The sequence below is a fragment of the Dendrobates tinctorius genome, unplaced genomic scaffold (genome assembly GCF_039654945.1).
Source record: "Dendrobates tinctorius isolate UK_male_01 unplaced genomic scaffold, ASM3965494v1 ptg000098l, whole genome shotgun sequence".
Classification (NCBI taxonomy): domain Eukaryota; kingdom Metazoa; phylum Chordata; class Amphibia; order Anura; family Dendrobatidae; genus Dendrobates; species Dendrobates tinctorius.
Genome location: NW_027361766.1, coordinates 24,277,484 through 24,296,379, shown reverse-complemented (window position 1 = coordinate 24,296,379; position 18,896 = coordinate 24,277,484). Strand labels below are relative to the sequence as shown.

The 18,896-nt window shown below is 44.2% G+C and overlaps 1 protein-coding gene and 1 long non-coding RNA gene across 3 annotated transcripts in view; one reads left to right on the top strand and one right to left on the bottom strand.

The window, feature by feature from the left end:
• LOC141099122 (uncharacterized) overlaps window positions 1–18,896 on the bottom strand; it is a 117,808-nt gene that overhangs the window by 53,885 nt on the left and 45,027 nt on the right. The gene's annotated exons all lie outside the window — the stretch shown is intronic.
• SLC26A9 (solute carrier family 26 member 9) overlaps window positions 1–18,896 on the top strand; it is a 147,596-nt gene that overhangs the window by 97,117 nt on the left and 31,583 nt on the right. For both annotated transcript variants that reach the window (XM_073587235.1, XM_073587234.1), the window contains exons 3-12: window positions 167–306; window positions 408–518; window positions 602–777; window positions 923–1,087; window positions 1,171–1,323; window positions 3,240–3,322; window positions 5,608–5,755; window positions 6,180–6,293; window positions 6,708–6,785; window positions 18,176–18,271. In XM_073587235.1, the coding sequence (XP_073443336.1) occupies window positions 167–306; window positions 408–518; window positions 602–777; window positions 923–1,087; window positions 1,171–1,323; window positions 3,240–3,322; window positions 5,608–5,755; window positions 6,180–6,293; window positions 6,708–6,785; window positions 18,176–18,271 (1,264 nt within the window). The remainder of the gene's footprint in view (window positions 1–166; window positions 307–407; window positions 519–601; window positions 778–922; window positions 1,088–1,170; window positions 1,324–3,239; window positions 3,323–5,607; window positions 5,756–6,179; window positions 6,294–6,707; window positions 6,786–18,175; window positions 18,272–18,896) is intronic.

The window sequence follows — 18,896 nt, the reverse complement described above, 5'->3', positions numbered from 1 at the left end:
TTTGCCAAAGTTTTACTTCATCACGTTTTATACTTTGCCCAGAAAACCCCTTCAATTACTGATTTATGCAAAGAAACATGCTTTTTTAGGCATTTTATTAGCTTAAAACTCTTAAGGAATTTTTAAAGAATTTGTATATTATTCTGAATTTATATGTTTCTTTCAGCTGGACGCCGGCCAAATTCAAAGCTCTTATTTTTAGTTTATTTCCTATACTTACTTGGGTGCCCAAATATAAAATAAAAGAATATGCTCTCCCAGATGTGCTTGGAGGAATCAGCGCTGGCACCATTCAGGTCCCACAAGGTTAGCTGCTTGCTTAGTTTCCAAAAGGCATATGGTTCATTGTCTTCTCATAGTTGATTAAAACGGAACATGTCGGTTTGTTCTTTCCATCTTGATTGCAGGAATGGCTTTTGCCCTTCTTGCTAACCTCCCACCTGTGAATGGACTGTACTCTTCCTTCTATCCCCTTGTGATTTACTTCTTCTTGGGAGGTGTTCCACAGATGGTACCGGGTAAGGAATTCTAGTAGATCTTTGGTATCTGGGACATGATTTTACATCATTCCCTGTAACCCCAACCTCTTAATTTATTATAGGAACTTTTGCTGTCATTAGTATAATAGTGGGAAATGTGTGTATGCAGCTGGCTCCAGAGTCTGATTTTCAGATACTCAATGAGACCACAAATGCCACCATAACAGACACTGAGAAGATGAATGTGGCAAGGCTGCAGGTTTCAGCAACACTGGCATGTCTGACGGCAATCATACAGGTCAGTATAATTTCCCTTAAAGCACATAAAATGCCACTAATAGGACATGGATAGGTAAAAGTTTATTAAGTTATTATTTAGTTGGTCAATAATTACAATATAAGCCATTGTCTAGAATGATTCCATTTTTTGTCCTTCATTTAAGATTGCCTTGGGCTTTGTGCAGTTTGGCTTCGTTGCCATATATTTATCTGAATCTTTCATCCGTGGATTTATGACAGCAGCTGGCTTGCAAATTCTCATATCTGTGCTTAAGTATATATTTGGAATCACAGTGCCACCATACAGTGGTACCCTGGCTATTATTTATGTAAGTATTTCTACCTAACCTCTGCTTTAAACTGACAGATTAGTCTATCCATAAAAATAACCCATTCACTTTGCTCCTTGTAGACCTTCATAGACATCTGCAAGAAAATTCCACATACCAACGTGGCATCCTTGATCTTTGCTTTGGTCAGCATAGTGCTGCTTATCGTCGTCAAAGAGCTGAACCTTAAATACATGCATAAGATTCGCTTTCCTATTCCCATGGAGATCATCATTGTATGTATCCTTTTTTTTATCAATGAATATAAATACATTGGGACATATTTATCAAGCTAATTGAGCCAAATGTTAGGAACGGCGGAACGCACTAAAAATAATAATAATGTGCGTTCGCCGCTCGGGGTCCACCGTGCAGTAGGTGGTGTAACTGCTGCTAAGTGGTGGCAGACAAGCAATATGGACGTATGATGCACACGGGTTAAACTTCACCCGGAGTGTGCAGAGCGGCCTCTGTTCACACACAGAGGTGCCGCAACAAAAAACATACAAAACGCTGGACCTGTTAGTGACACAGGCTTCAGGTAGATGCACACACGGTATCTGGTCACAGGAGCAGGACCCAAGACAGAGGAGCTGCATCCCTCTAGACCTACCGTGTGTGCGTCGTCGCTTCTGCGGATGCCAAGGAGGGCTGCAACTGCAGCGCGGTGTAGGACACTGCCGCTCAACGACAAAGCAGAAAGCAAGCGAGATGTCAGATGCTAGCGTAGCGGTGCGGTGAGCACAGTGGCTTAAGGCTTGCCACTGACTGGCGCTGACTACTAAACTAATTCCCTATCCACATGCATATTATCAGAGGGAAGGGGTTTCAAATGAGTCAGTCACCAGAATCATGCATCCGTCACCATTCACACATAGCAAGCATAGTCTATACTAGCGCATGGCGGAACGGCCATGCGCGCTTTTTATAGCCGTGCGGGACCTTCCAGATCTCCGGGATGGACCAATGAGATCTGGAACAGGACCTGGGCACATGACTCCCGATCTCCAATGGGAGATCGTCTCGTGAGCATGCCCAGAAGGAGCACAGAGGAACTTGGTCTCTGGAGCAGTCTGCTGCAAAGTAATCTTCTTTGCAGTAGATGGGCAGCAGGAGACCGCAGAATGTGAGGCTCTGGATTCCTGCAGAGCAGATGCAGAAACCAGACGCCTAACACCAAGTTTCTAATGTAATTTTTGCCCCTTCCCCCAACTTCCCCCACCAAAAAAAATAAAAAAAATTAATAACTGAAAATATATATGACTTCCTGAAATGGAGAAAGGTTGTCACCGAACACCATTGCCCAAAATTATAATGTACATTTCTGGCACAATAGGTGGTGGAAACATAGAGTGGACAACCCTAAAATTTGATAGATTTATCAAACAGCATGAATCACTTTGATAAATTTGGCACCGTTAGGAAAACTGCAAAAAACGCGCTTTATCCTCCCTTGAGAAAGCCACACAGGGTGTGGCGATACGCGTGGGGTGTGCTTTCCCCCACTTTATACCCCGCAGGTTACTACTACCACCATCTCTCGGCTCTTTTCTCAGCACACCATTCCTGGACTTGTAAAGGTTTTTTTGCTTGCTTGCCTTTTTATTCAGGGGTTATCATACCCTTATTGACTAGTCTAACATTTGTTAGCTGTCTTAAGAAATTGGCATTGCCAACATACTGCTTTTGCATGGTGCTGGGTTTAATGTGCTGCCTTGTATTTTAGGGACTTTTCTGCTTTATCATGGTTAGTGCACACATATTGAGCGCTATAGTCATTGTTTTTTTGGTAGCCTGCTATACTTCTACATATATATCTTTATAATATTATGAGATAGGGGTTTCTACTGTGGGAGAGTCATTATGTCAGTATTCCATGATTGTGACATGCTTTTTGTGTGTTTTTAAGTGTTTTTATTTTTTTGCTGTTTTGTATACATGTAACCAATAAAAATTGTTATGTGTTTTTTGTCAAAATTGTGTGCTGGAGTTCCCATTTTGTGGATGTACCTCTTTTCTCAGCTTTTCATTTAAATTTGGCACCATTTTAACAAATCTAAGACTGACAATATTGATAAATATGTCCCATTTTGTTCATTTTATTTTCAACTATCATAGCATCTGAAGAGCAATTGCCTTTTTTTTCTTCCAGGTCATAGTTGCTACAGCCGTCTCTGGCAATTTTAACCTTCCTGACAGATATCACATGAATATAGTGGGACAGATACCTTTAGGGTAAGTAGTTAAATGAACTTTGAACAGGTACTTTGGTGAAATCACTTTGCCTATACCTGATTTACTCTGCGGTGTCGCATTAGAGGGACATTACCATATAATTTAAGGGGCTGAAATAAGCACAAAAGAGGTAATAAATATTGGATTTGTGGGTGTCCGTCACTCAGGACACCCATTGGTCAGCTGTTATTTGCTCTGGATGTAAACACCTTGAATGGATCTGTAGGCATAGATCCATTCAACATGCAGCAGGCGCTACAGGGTACTGCAGAGCAGTTCCTATTCTTTTAATAAGAGCCATTCTGAAGTACCCCAAAGCAGCTGTTACACATTTAATGTAGCTGCACTTTGAAACTATGTTCAAAACGTTTACATCCAGTTAAGCTGGGAAAAATTGCAACTGACTGCATGACTGAAAGCCAGGGGCTCCCAGGAGGAATAATGTTTATTTTCTATTGAGGACTGCGGCACCTTCATAATGCTATTGACCTGCAGATTAACTCAATATGTACATGTTAATTAAATTTATGACCTGACAGGTGCCCTTTAAACAACATACAAACATACAAAAAACATGCATTATATAATATTATTGTGTGTCTTATCTTGTTTGACGTTTTTTTCCTTTCTGTTTAATATTTGATCACCTTCACATACAGTGACTAGAAAAAGTATTTATACGCCTTCAAATTTTCTGCATTTTTGCACATTATATCCACAAACTTAAATGTATTTTATTGGGATTTTATGTGATATAACAACACAAAGCAGCAAGTATTTGTAAGGTTTAAAGGAAATGATACATGGTATTCTGAATATTTAAAATTATAAATTTGAAAATTGTGATGTGCATTTGTATTCAGCCCTCAGTAGCCCTAAATAATATCCTGAGTGACCAATTGCCTCCAGAAGTGACATAATTAGTATATTGAGTCCACCTGTGTGCAATTTATTCTCAGTATAACTACTTCTGTGCTGTGAAGACCTCAAAGGTTTGTTTGATAATATTAGGGATCAAACCGCATCAGGAAAAGCAAAAAAACACACAAGACAGGTCAGGGATAAAGTTTTGGAGAAGAGTAAATCAGGGTTAGGTTATAAAAAAATAGCCAAGCTCTGAACATCTTACGGAGCACTGTTTAATCCATCATACAAAAATGGAAGGAGTATGGCACAACTGAAAACCTATCAAGACAAGGCCGTCTACCCAAACTGACATCCAAAGCTGGAGAGCAATAATTACAGAAGCAGTCAAGAGGCCCATGGTCACTCTGGAGAAGTTGCAGAGATCCACAGAGCAGGTGAGAGAATCTATCCAAAGGACAATTATTAGTGGTGTACTCCGTATACTCCACAAAAGTGGCAAAAATAGTGCCGCTTTTGAATGCAAGCAGTAAGAAGTCCTGTTTGCAGTTTACAAGAAGCCATGTAGGGGACACAGCTAGCATGTAGAAGAAGGTGAGCTGGTCTGATGAGACCAAGGTAGAACTTTGTTGGCTAAGTGGAAAACGTGTGTCGGAAAACCCTTCACATCACCCTGAAAACACCATCTCCACCGTCAAACATAGTGATGGCAGAAAAATGCTGTAGGGAGGCTTTCCGTCAGCAAGTTCAAGGAAGCTAGTCAGAGTTGATGGGAAGATGGATGGAGCTAAATACAGGGCAATCTTGGAGTAAAAGCTATTAGAGGCTGCAAAAGACTTGAGACTGTTGGGGTAGGTTCACCTTCCAGTGGAACAATGACCCTAAACATACTACCAGAGCTACAATGGAATGGTTCAGATCAAAACATATAAATGTTTTTGAATGGCTCAGTCAAGTCCAGACCTAAATGCCAGTAAAAATTTGTGGCAAGAATTGAAAATTGCTATTCGCAGACGTTTTCCATCCAATCTCACTGAGCTAGAGCTAGCCTCTAGATGTGCAAAGCTGTAGACTCATACCCCAAATGACTTGCAGCAGTATTTGCAGTGAAAGGAGGACCTACAAAGTATTGACTCAGGAGGGCTGAATACAAATGCATGTCACAATTTTCAGATTTTTTTTTTTTCAGTATTTAGAAAACCATGTGTGATTTCCTTTACACTTCAAAAACACTTGCCACTTTGTGTTCGTCTATCTCATAGAATCCCAATAAAATACATTTAAGTTTGTGGGAGTAACATGAAAAAATATGGAAAAGTTCACAGGTATGAAAACTTTTTCAAGGCAATGTACGGTATATACTACATATGACTTTACATTTTCACTAGTAAAGAACAAATTTTTTGTTAATTTATTTGTAGCTTTCCTTCCCCTACCTTACCTACTGTAAGTCAATGGGGTGATATGATTGGCACGGCATTTTCCCTTGCTATTGTCGGCTATGTGATTAACCTTGCCATGGGCAGGACTTTAGGAGGAAAACATGGCTATGATGTTGACCCAAATCAGGTATGGCTTTCATGAATAAATTCGTTTATGAACTGAGATTTTTTTGGTTCAAAAATTGCTACTACTGTAAGGCAATTGTATAATAGAAGTGGCTCGACCCTGATTTTTGGTAGCAAAGTGACTAATCTCTTCAAATACTAAACTTTTTCTATATTATATACTGAATTTCTAATCAGCTTCAAAGTTGATAAGACATCCACAGGTAAGGTACACACATTCAAGAGTATTTTACTGGCCAGAGCTACAATACCAGTCTCAGTCAATGGACAAAAAAAAACCAACAAAAAGACCCAATGTTAGAATCCTTGACAAGCCATTTTAATGCTTTGGGTCAATGCATTTTATATTTTAAAAGGCTTCTATTTACTTTTCATTATATGCAATATTTTAGTGTATCCAATATAACCCACGGCTTTCTTTATAGGAAATGTTGGCCCTTGGTTGTAGCAATTTCTTTGGATCATTTTTCTTCATTCATGTTATTTGCTGCGCTCTTTCTGTAACTTTAGCTGTGGATGGAGCTGGAGGAAAATCACAGGTAGGTGGTAATGAGTCTTCATTGGGACAAGATAATCTGGATCCATTTACTAGAGTCTATTATCCTGTTCATTACAAATATCACCAAAGCCAACGCTATTCCCCCCAAAAAATTCCAAGCCAACATCAGGATATTTATAGAGAATAAGTAGCATGGTTTCTTTTTATAATTATGAAATATACTAAAATAAATATAAATGTAGCTATTACACTTTTTCTTATAAAACACAACAGTGTGTTGGCTATATTTGTGCTTTACCCCTTATGGATCTTTGGGTTTACGAACTCACAGGTTTCTATTCACCTTATAAATGTATGAAGTCCAAAAACCAATCACACATGATAAAACCCAATAAAAATGTATAGATACCAGACAGCACATGGTATGACTTTTTGTGGGGTTTTTTCTCCTTAGATGTCTAGTTTCTTTGTAATGATGGTGGTTATGGTGACAATGCTGGCACTTGGTACCTACTTACAACCTCTTCCTAAGGTAGGTATATTTGTGTCTTTAGTTCTATACATTAGAGTGGCGTGTAAAAGTTAGGCATCAAAATTACTCTGAAACGGCCAAAGTTAAAGATGACACATTTCCTTTGTATTTTAGGCACAGATATATATATATATATATGTTAGGGCTGGCGGAACACACCAAATAATAAAAGATGTTAATTAGGTGCGTTCGCACCCCAGGGTCCACCGTGCAGAGATGGAAAACTGCTGCTAGATAATGGCAGATAATAATGCACGCTGGTTACCTCACCCGGTGTGTAAGAGGCGAGACCTGTTACCTCACAGGGCCGCACTTATAGGATAGAAGCGCAAGTGACACGGTCACAGAACTCTGCCCAGAGACACGGAGGCAGAGTCCTTCTAGACCCACTTGCACACGGAACCGCAGCTGCGGTACCAGTGGGATGATAAGGAAAACGCTGCGCCCTGTTAGCAGTCACAGGGTGCAGTGGATAGACGCGTAACGCCCAGAGGTACAATAGATATGGCGGCACTATTATGCTAATACTTGTGCTGTGAATGGAGCACTGTGGCACATGCTTTGCCACTACAAGGCGCTGACCCAAACTAGGCTAACCCTAACTCATACATTTCAAAGGAGGGTGGTTATATAATGAGTCAGGCACCAGATTCATGCATCAATCGTCATACACACAAGTCTAAACAGAAGTCTATACTAGCACATGGCCAAGCGGCCATGCAAGTCTTTTATAGCAGCATCCTTCCTGGACCTTCCCGGTGGACCAATCCGAGCAGGAACGGGACCTGCGCATGTTACCTCCGACCTCCAATAAGAGGTCGTCCCATGGGCATGCTCAGTAGGGGAAAAGCAGGACTTAGCCCCAGGAGCGTCTACTTGCTGCTGACTCATGCATGACACAATAGCAGAGCCAGGAAGAGCAACCAGACGTCTAGTATCAGCCTGGGCAAGGCGCTGGGACTGACGTCTCTGCTGAGCAGGAATCTATGCGTTCGCAGACGAATGGGAGACTGCAGAGGACATGGCTTGAGGTTCCCCCTGTGCAGTGGGGGGAACTCAACGCCTAACATACAGTACAGACCAAAAGTTTCGACACACCTTCTCATTCAAAGAGTTTTCTTTATTTTCATGACTATGAAAATTGTAGATTCACTCTGAAGGCATTAAAACTATGAATTAACACATGTGGAATTATATAATTAACAAAAAAGTGTGAAACATCTGAAAATATGTGTAATGTCACATGTGACTGGATACACCGCCTCCAGCAAGGCGAATTTCTATAACACCCGTGAACCTGGATACACCGCCTCCAGCAGGGCGAACTTAAACAGAGTTAAGGGAAACACCGAGGAAAGCGTTACAATGGAGGGCCCTGCAATAGGGAACGGGGACGTGGAGACCTCCTGCACTCCCCTGAGTCAGTGTCCCTACACTCCTGACGATCCCTAGGCAGGTTCCGCACCTGGCGACGAGCTGGATACCTCAAATCCCTAGCTCATCCTGCATCTATCCCTTTCTAGTGAACTGGACGGTGCAGAAACTAATCCCACCACTGCACTAATACACACACAAGGAAAGTCACAAACAGGGAAAAACACCACTTAGTTTTGCACTGTTGCTATTGCTCCCAGCAACAGAGTACAACACCAAAGTTCAGCTTCACCCCTGAAGCTCAACACCTGAATTCAGCTTCCACCTGAAGCTATTACACCAGAGCTCCCCTGAGCTGCCAGGAACTCCTCTCTGTAGTTCCTTCCTTCACCAGACTTGGTTGGAAATGATCAATATCACCAAAGTGAGTGAGACCACCTGCTACTTCTTTATAGGTAGCAGCCAGGCAATCACACCTGCTTCATTATCACGTGCAATAACACTAGCGGCCACCGGGGGCAACTAAACTAAAGTAACCAGAGTGCAATGACCCTAACGGCCACCGGGGGCAAAACTAGAACTAAAACAACCACAGTGTAATGACCCTAATGGCCACCGGGGGCAAAACTAACTTTAAGCAAACAGCTAAAAGGAAAAAAAAGGTTACTTGTGCAAAATCTGTCATAATCCAACCTGGATCATGACAATATGTCTTATATTCTAGGTTCTTCAAAGTAGCCACCTTTTGCTTTGGTTACTGCTTTGCACACTCTTGGCATTCTCTTGATGAGCTTCATGAGGTAGTCACCGGAAATGGTCTTCCAACAGTCTTGAAGGAGTTCCCAGAGATGCTTAGCACTTGTTGGCCCTTTTGCCTTCACTCTGTGGTCCAGCTCACCCCAAACCATCTCGATTGGGTTCAGGTCTGGTGACTGTGGAGGCCAGGTCATCTGGCGAAGCACCCCATCACTCTCCTTCCTGGTCAAATAGCCCTTACACAGCCTGGAGGTGTGTTTGGGGTCATTATCCTGTTGAAAAATAAATGATGGTCCAACTAAACGCAAACCGGATGGAATAGCATGCAGCTGCGAGATGCTATGGTAGCCATGCTGGTTCAGTATGCCTTCAATTTTGAATAAATCCCCAACAGTGTCACCAGCAAAGCACCCCCACACCATCACACCTCTTCCTCCATGCTTCACGGTGGGAACCAGGCATATAGAGTCCATCTGTTCACCTTTTCTGCGTCGCACAAAGACACGGTGGTTGGAACCAAAGATCTCAAATTTGGACTCATCAGACCAAAGCACCGATTTCTACTGGTCTAATGTCCATTCCTTGTGTTCTTTAACCCAAACAAGTCTCTTCTGCTTGTTGCAGTGGTTTACTAGCAGCTATTTTACCATGAAGGCCTGCTGCACAAAGTCTCCTCTTAACAGTTGTTGTAGAGATGTGTCGGCTGCTAAAACTCTGTGTGGCATTAACCTGGTCTCTAATCTGAGCTGCTGTTAACCTGCGATTTCTGAGGCTGGTGACTTGGATGAACTTATCCTCCGCAGCAGAGGTGACTCTTGGTCTTCCTTTCCTGGGGCGGCCCTCATGTGAGCCAGTTTCTTTGTAGCGCTTGATGGGTTTTGCCACTGCACTTGGGGACACTTTCAAAGTTGGTAAATGTAATTAAAAAATGCAGTTAACAAGAACAGCGGAGGTCAACATAAGGTATGGTAGGCCAGGCAAAATTTCAGTGAGACCTGCTCCTAAGATTGCTAGAGAGGCAAATCAGAATCCCCGCTTGACTGCAAAAAGACCTTCAGAAAGATTTAGCAGACTGGTGTTGTGGTAGATTGTTCTACTGTTCAGAGACTCGTGCACAAATATGGCCTTCATGAAAAGTCATCAGAAGAAAACCTCTCCTGCATACTCACCATCAAAATTCAACATAAAAAATAAGCAAAAGATCATCAAGTCAAGCTTCATGCATTTTAGAAACAAGTCCTGTGAACTAATTAGTCTACAATAGAACTCTGGCCACAATGATCAAAGGTATACAGTGGGGGAAATAAGTATTTGATCCCTTGCTGATTTTGTAAGTTTGCCCACTGACAAAGACATGAACAGTCTATAATTTTAAGGGTAGGTTAATTTTAACATTGAGAGATAGAATATCAAAAATAAAATCCAGAAAATCACATTGTATAAATTATATAAATTTATTTGCATTTTGCAGTGAGAAATACATATTTGATTCCCTACCAACCATTAAGCGCTCTGGCTCCTACAGACCAGTTAGACACTCCTAATCAACTCGTTACCTGCATTAAAGACAGCTTTCTTATATAGTCACCTTTATAAAAGACTCCTGACTACAGACTCAATTAATCAATCAGACTCTAACCTCTACAACATGGGCAAGACCAAAGAGCTTTATAAGGATGTCAGGGACAAGATCATAGACCTTCACAAAGCTGGAATGGGCTACAAAACCAAGGAGACAACTGTTGGTGCAATAGTAAGAAAATGGAAGAAATACAAAATGACTGTCAATTGACATCGATCTGGGGCACAATGCAAAATCTCACCTTGTGGGGTATCCTTGATCATGAGGAAGGTGAGAGATCAGCCTAAAACTACACAGGGGGAACTTATTAATGATCTCAAGGCAGCTGGGACCATAGTCACCAAAAAAAACATTGGTAACACATTACGTCGTAAAGGTTTAAAATCATGCAGTGCCCGCAAGGTCCCCTGTTGTGAATTCACTTTCTGGCCTACCTCTGGTTACTACTGAAGGTAGTGGAGCTGGTCAAATTGACAGAGGGGTTGCGAGTTCTCTTTCTGGGCTCCCTCTGGTGGTTACTGGAGGTAATGGAGCTGATCTGATTACCAGAGGCTTGCCACCTGATAATGAGGACGACGATTGGAGATCTGGGGTTTCAGACTGGGATTTAAGACAGCCGACTCCCTCTATCCCTGCTGGTGATTTTCTTCCTGCCTCCTGAGGTCTTAGTTTTCAGCTCAGTCCCTGCATGTTCACCTAAGTGTCATGGTTAGGACATGGTTAATGTCCTGTTCTCACAGGGTTAACTTTTGCCGGCCTCTCTTTGGATCTGGGAGGGGTATTTATACTCACTCCAGACTAGCATTCTCTGTCAGCTATACTGTTATTCTGGCTGTGTGTCTGACCGACCCCCCTGGTGTGCATGTACTGCATTGCTTGTTTGATTCCTGTGTATGACCCAGCCTGTCCCCTCACTCTAAACTCCGTCTCACATTTTAGGTACTATTGTCTTCTCTGGTTCTGATCTCCTGGCTTGGCTATTGGTATTCCGCTACCGTTTACCCCTATTGTACCGTCTATTGCCCGTTCTGGTTTTCTGCTCTATTGCTACGTCCTGACTATCTGCTCTGTCTAACCCTTTGGTACTGTCCTGCTATCTCATGCATTGACCCCGGCTTGATCTGGTTTCCGCCCCTGTCTATGCCCCTTGGTAACTTGTCCCGTAGTTACCTTTCTAGGAGTTTCCCTGCAGCTCCTAGCTCTGTGGAACTTAGGCCACGCCCCCAGAAGTCACATGCTTCAGGTCCTGATACTCTGAAGCATGCATCGTCACCGCTGCTGCCCTGCTCTACAGATATCTTTGAGCACAGTTTTTTTGTACTCAGGACATGCGCACTGGCTCAATGAGCGAGAGTAGTGCTGTGTTCCTGACATTATAGCTGACCGGAGGAGGGGGGTGGTTCCTGCGTTGACAGTGGGGTAAAAAGTCTGGTTGTCCACCCATAACATCAAACTTAAATACCCTCTATGAAGTTGGGCCCCAAATTTATTGGCCTATACAAGATTGTAGAGGTGATCAACCTGGTGGCATACAGATTACAGTTGCCCACCTCCTTCAAAATCTCTAACGTCTTCCACAGGTCCCTATTAAAACCTGTGGGGACAGTTAGAGAAGATCCCTCATCTGTGGCTCCACCAGTGTTGGTAGAGGGTCAACTGGAGTACGAGGAAGGGCGCATCATTGATTCGCGGTGGGTGCGCCGGAGACTTCAGTACCTTATCCATTGGAAGGGATATTCCGTTGAGGATCGGTCGTGGGTTCCGGCCAGTTCGGTGCACGCTGATCGACTGGTGCAGGCTTTTCATGCCAGATACCCTGAGAAACCTGGGGGTCCAATGGCCCCCATTAAGAGGGGGGTACTGTCATGGTTAGGACATGGCTAATGTCCTGTTCTCACAGGGTTAACTTTTGCCGGCCTCTCTTTGGATTTGGGAGGGGTATTTATACTCACTCCAGACTAGCATTCTCTGTCAGCTATACTGTTATTCTGGCTGTGTGTCTGACCGACCCCCTGGTGTGTGTGTACTGCATTGCTTGTTTGATTCCTGTGTATGACCCGGCCTGTCCCTCACTCTGAACTCCGTTTCACGTTTTAGGTACTATTGTCTTCTCTGGTTCTGATCTCCTGGCTTGGCTATTGGTACTCCGCTACCGTTTGCCCCTATTGTACCGTCTATTGCCCGTTCTGGTTTTCTGATCTATTGCTACGTCCTGACTATCCGCTCTGTCTAACCCTTTGGTACTGTCCTGCTATCTCGTGCATTGACCCCAGCTTGATCTGGTTTCCGCCCCTGTCTATGCCCCTTGGTAACTTGTCCCGTAGTTACCTTTCTAGGAGTTTCCCTGCAGCTCCTAGCTCTGTGGAGCTTAGGCCACGCCCCCAGCAGTCACATGCTTCAGGTCTTGATACTCTGAAGCACGCATCGTCACCGCTGCTGCCCTGCTCCACAGGTATCTTTGAGCACAGTTTTTTGTACTCAGGACATGCGCACTGGCTCAGTGAGCGAGTATAGTGCGGTGTTCCTGACACTAAGTGTTCATTTGCTATTCTGTTTACATTTGATCTGGTTTTGTCTATTTCAGTTTTGTGTGGGTCAGCCAGCTCCGACTGAATCACCATCCATATGTTACTGCTTGTGCCAGCTTGTTTTTGTTCCTTATTAGATTGGCCTCTTTTTGCTCTGATTTCAGAATATACCAGAGTGCTGATATAGTGGGCGAAGTCGTGCGACTTCAGTATTTTTTGCATCAGACATGTTGGACTTTTTTTGCAGGGTTTTTTGTGTGATTGCAGACAGTGTCTTTCCTTTCCTGTCCTGTCTAGTCAGTGTGGGCCCCATCGTTTGCTCAGTCTATTTTCCTACCTGCCTTTGTGTTTTCATCTTGTCTCACCGACAATATATGTTTGGGGGCTATCTATTCCTTTGGGGTCTGCTCTGGGGCAATTTAGATTTCCCCTTTCTTGCTTTAGGCTTAGTTAGCTCTCCAGCTGTGCTGAGGCATCTAGGATCATCGTAGACATGCTCCACGGCTACTGCTAGTTGTGTGGATAGGATCAGGGGTCTGCAATCCGCTTAGTTACCAACCTCTCTGGTTTTCTGTGGCTTAGCTTGGGCTTGCTCTCCTCCTCGGTGACCCAATCATAACAGTCCCCCTGCTCAAGAAGGCACATATGCAGGCCTGTCCGAAGTTTGCCAATGAACACCTGGATGAGTCTGTGAGTGATTGGGAGAAGGTTCTGTGGTCAGATGAGACAAAAATTCAGGTTTTTGGCATTAACTCAACTCGCCATTTTTGGAGGAAGAGAAATGCTGCCTATGACCCAAAGAACACCGTCCCCACTGTCAAGCATGGAGGTAGAAACATTATGTTTTGGGGTGATTCTCTGCTAAGGGCACAGGACTACTTCACCGCATCAATGGGAGAATGGATGGAGCCATGCACCGTAAAAGCCTGAGTAACAACCTCCTTCCCTCCGCCAGGACATTAAAAATGGTACATGGCTGGGTCTTCCAGCAAGACAATGATCAAAAAAAACAGCCAAGACAACAAAGGAGTAGATCAAAAAGAAGCACATTAAGGTCATGGAGTGGCCTAGCCAGTCTCCAGACCTTAATCCCATAGAAAACTTATGGAGGAAGTTGAAGTTCCGAGTTGCCAAGCAACAACCTCAAAATCTTGATGATTTAGAGATAATCTGCAAAGAAGAGTGGACCCTCACAGTCCCCTGATTTGAACATCATTGAAAATCTGTGGCTGGACCTCAAAATCATAGTGCATGCAATCTGACCTAGGAATCTCAAAGAACTGGAAGAATTTTCCAAGGAAGAATGGATGAAAATCCCTCAAACAAGTATTGAAAGTCTCTTGGCTGACTACAAAAAGCATTTACAAGCTTTCAAAAGTGGGTGGTACTAGATACTAACCGTGCAGGGTGCCCAATCTTTTGCATCAGCCTCTTTTCCCTTTTTGTAATTTTTAAAGTGTAAAAGATGAAAATACAGTGGGGAAAAAAGCATTTAGTCAGCCACCAATTGTGCAAGTTGTCCCATTTAAAAAGATGAGAGAGGCCTGTAATTGACATCATACTGTAGGTAGACTACAACTATGAGAGTCAAAATGAGAAAACAAATCCAGAAAATCACATTGTCTAATTTGGCAAGATATATTTTGCAAATTATAGTGGAAAATAAGTACCGCTCCGGATTATAAGACGCACACCAAAATTTTGAGGAGAAAAATAGGAAAAAACTATTTTTTGCTTCTTATTATCCAGGTGTCTTATTGCTTACTGGGGGTGGTGGGAAGTGGGGTCCCAGAGTTGCTGCTGGAAGAGGCAGGAGAGGAATATTGCTGCTGGGATGAGGGGGTGTATTGATGTGCAGTGCGTCGCTGCGGGTGTCCGATGCTGCCTCTGTGCTATGTCCCCAGTGTTGCTGTCACCGCACTCTGTACCTGGTGCTGCCGCCCACTCTGTACCCTGATGCTGCCGGGTGCTGCCGCCACGTTCTGTCCCCCGGTGCTTGCCGCCACCATGCTCTATCCCGCGGTGCTTTCCGCCGGCCCCGCGCTTTGTCCCGTGCTGCGTGGGGGGGCTCTGCCGTTCCATCCATGCTTGCTTGCCTGTGCGGTGGATTCCTTCCGGGAAAATGGCCGCCGTGGAAGTGCAGATGAAGATCTCGGCACTGAAACCTCGGGAGATGAGAAGGAATCCACCGCACAGGCAAGCACCGAGGGACAGAGCGCGGCGGCGGCAAGCACCGGGGGACAGAGTGCGGCGGCAGCACCCGGAAGCACCGAGGGACACCCGCTGCGGCAGCACAAATTAGGTATATTCGCATTGTAAGACGCACCCCTATTTTCCCCTGAAATTTTGGGGAAAAAGTGCATCTTACAAAGCAAAAAATACGGTATTTGGTCATTAACAAAAGTTCATTTCAGTATTCTGTTATATATCCTTTGTTGGCAATGACAGAGGTCAAGTGTTTTCTGTAAGTCTTCACAAGGTTGGCACACACTGTTGGTGATTAGGGATGAGCGAGTAGTGAAATACTCGGACTCGCTGTACTCGTTACGAGTACCTCCTAATACTCGGATACTCATAACGAGTAGCAAGTGCAATGTAAGTCTATGGGAAATGCGAGTAATGGGCTGTGTGTGTGTGCTGGGCTGGGCGGGGACTGTGCAAAGACTGTTCTGGGCTGTGCGGGACTGTGCTTGCCTGTGCGGGACTGTGCTGGGCTGTGCAGGTACTGTGCGGGGACAGTGCCGGGCTGTGCTGGGCTGTGCGGGGACTGTGCAGGTATGTGCAGGACTGTGCTGGGCTGTGCAGGTACTGTGCGGGGACTGTGCCGGGCTGTGCGGGACTGTGTTGGGCTGTGCGTGACTGTGCTGGGCTGTGAGGGGACTGTGCTTGCCTGTGCAGGTACTGTGCGGGGACTGTGCTAGGCTGTGCGGGACTGTGCTGGGCTGTGCGGGGACTGTGCAGGGCTGTGCGGTACTGTGCTGGGTTGTGCGGGGATTGTGCAGGGCTGTGCGGGACTGTGATGGGCTGTGTGAGGACTGTGCAGGGACTGTGCTGGGCTGTGCGGGGACTGTGCGGGCTGTGCCGAATATTGCAAGGTGAGTAGTGAAATACTCGCCAGGATTCAAGTACCGCGAGTACCGCATTACTCGCCAAGTGCCGAATCCTAACGAGTATACTCGCTCATCCCTATTGGTGATATGTTGGCCCATTCTTCCATGCAGATTTCCTCTAGAGCAGTGATGTTTTGGGCCTGACACTGGGCAACACGGACTTTCAAATCCCTCCAAAGTTTTTCTATGGGGTTGAGATCTGGAGACTGGCTACGCCACTCCAGGACCTTCCTATGCTTCTTACAAAGCCACTCCTTCATTGCCCTGGCTGTGTGCTTGGGAATATTATCATGCTGAAAGACCCATCCACTTTTCATCTTCAATGCCCTTGCTGATGTAAGGAGGTTTGCACTAAAATCTCACAATACATGGCCCCATTCATTATTTCATGTACACGGACCAGTCGTCCTGGTCCCTTTGCAGAGAAACAGCCCTAAAGCATGATGTTGCCACCCCCATGCTTAACAGTAGGTATGGTGTTCTTTGGATGCAACTCAGCATTCTGTCTCCTCCAAACATGACGAGTTTTGTTTCTACCAAACAGTTCTACTTTGGTTTCATCAGACCAGATGACATTCTCTCAATACTCTTCTGGATAATCCAAATGCTCTCTAGCAAACTTTAGACGGGCCCGGACATGTACTGGCTTAAGCAGGGGGACACATCTGGCACTGTAGGATCTGAGTCCCTAGCGGTGTAGTGTGTTACTGATGGTAGCCTTTGTTACGGTGGTCCCAGCTCTAAACAGGTCATTCACTAGGTCCAGTCGTGTGGTTCTGGGATTTTTGCTCACTGTTTTTGTGATCATTTTTACCCCACGGGGTGAGATCTTGCATTGAGCCCCAGATCCAGAGAGAGTATCAGTGGTCTTGTATGTCTTTCATTTTGTTTTTATTACTCCCACAGTTGATTTCTTCACACCAAGTTGCTTGCCTATTGCAGATTAAAGGGGGTTTTACACATAGCGATATCGCCAGCAATATCGCTAAAACGTAACTGATTTTGTGACGTTATAGCGATATTGCTAGCGATATCGCTATTTGTGATACTTACCTCCGACCGGCTCCCCCGCTGTCTGTCGCTGATCGCGCGAGATTGTCCGGCTCCATTTCTCGTCGGGCGCTTCCTGCTGGCGCCGACAAGCGATGCGTGGACGCGGACGGGAGGACGTCAGGATCGCCTCGTCTGAAAGGTAAGTAACGACCGCTGTATCGCTGCTGCATCGCTGTGAGGTCTTCCTGTGTGGAAGCTCACTAGCGATCATTTAGCGATGCACCAGCGATCCTGACCGGGTCGGATCGCTGGTGCATCGCTAAATGTAAAAGGGCCTTTAGTCTTCCCAGCCTGGTGCAGGGCTACAATTTTGTTTCTGGTGTCCTTCAAAAGCTCTTTGGTCTACACCATAGTGGAATTTGGAGTGTGACTGTTTGAGGTTGTGGACAGGTGTCTTTTATACGGATAACAAGTTCAAACAGGTGCCATTACTACAGGTAATGAGTGGAGGACAGAGGAGCCTCTTAACGAAGAAGTTACAGGTCTGTGGGAGCCAGAAATCTACTGTTTTTAGGTGACCAAATTCTTATTTTCCACCATAATTTGCAAAATAAATCTTGCCAAATCAGACAATGTGATTTTCTTTATTTGTTTTCTCATTTTCACTCTCATAGTTGTGGTCTACCTATGATGTCAGTTACAGGCCTCTCTCACCTTTTTAGTGGGAGAACTTGCACAATTGATGGCCGATTAAATACCTTTTTCTCCACTGTACATATATGGTATTTATTTTTTGCCTAAAATACCAAGGAAATGTATCATCTTTAACTTTAGGCCTTTTACAGATCATTTAATCTTCAACTTGCTTAACTGTTCACAATAACAGTAATTTTGACCATGGAGGCTCACACTTTTACATGCCACTGTACAAATATTACCATTAGCGTGTATATAACTACGGCATAAATGTAATATGATATTGGCTCTTCCCTCCATCTGTACAACATGCGTCTTACTTCACTTGCCATTGTTGCTTGTGTCCTTCAGTCTGTCCTAGGAGCTTTGATAGCGGTGAACCTAAAGAATTCTTTAAAGCAACTTGCTGATCCTTTTTACCTTTGGAAGAAAAGCAAACTTGATTGTGTAAGTTATGTAATTGATAATACATTTGAGAGAAATAAAGTTTACATTCAGAAATTGCAGGTTTATAGTGTCATAATTATGTCCCATTTCATCTGTTTTTTTATTTCATCATTTGTTAGCTATCAATAGTTCATGATCAGTTTGTGCATTAACTCCTTCATGACATGGGCCATATGTGTACGGCGCATATCGTGTCCCTCCCTTTGATGTGGGCTCCATAAACTTACATTGAGAAAGTAACTTCCATTCCACACAGAAAGGACGGGGTCACACTTGCGAGTGTGATGCGAGAAATTTGCGCGAGTCTCTTGCATCAATACCAAGCACTGCCGCCGGCACTTGGGACTGGAGCGCTCAGCTGCATAGACATAAATGCAGCCGCACACTCCGGTCTGAGTGACGGCAACAGTGCCGGGTATTGATGCGAGAGACTCGCGCGAGTTTCTCGCATCACACTCGCAAGTGTGACCCCGGCTAAACGCTTTGTTTTAATTCGCAAACTAAACATTCTTCACTGATAGGTAAAATAATAACAAAAAAATACAATGGAGTGGGACATTAAAAAATATCTTTGTACAGATATACAAATATGCAAAACCAAAAAGAACATATATTTGCCAGGAAT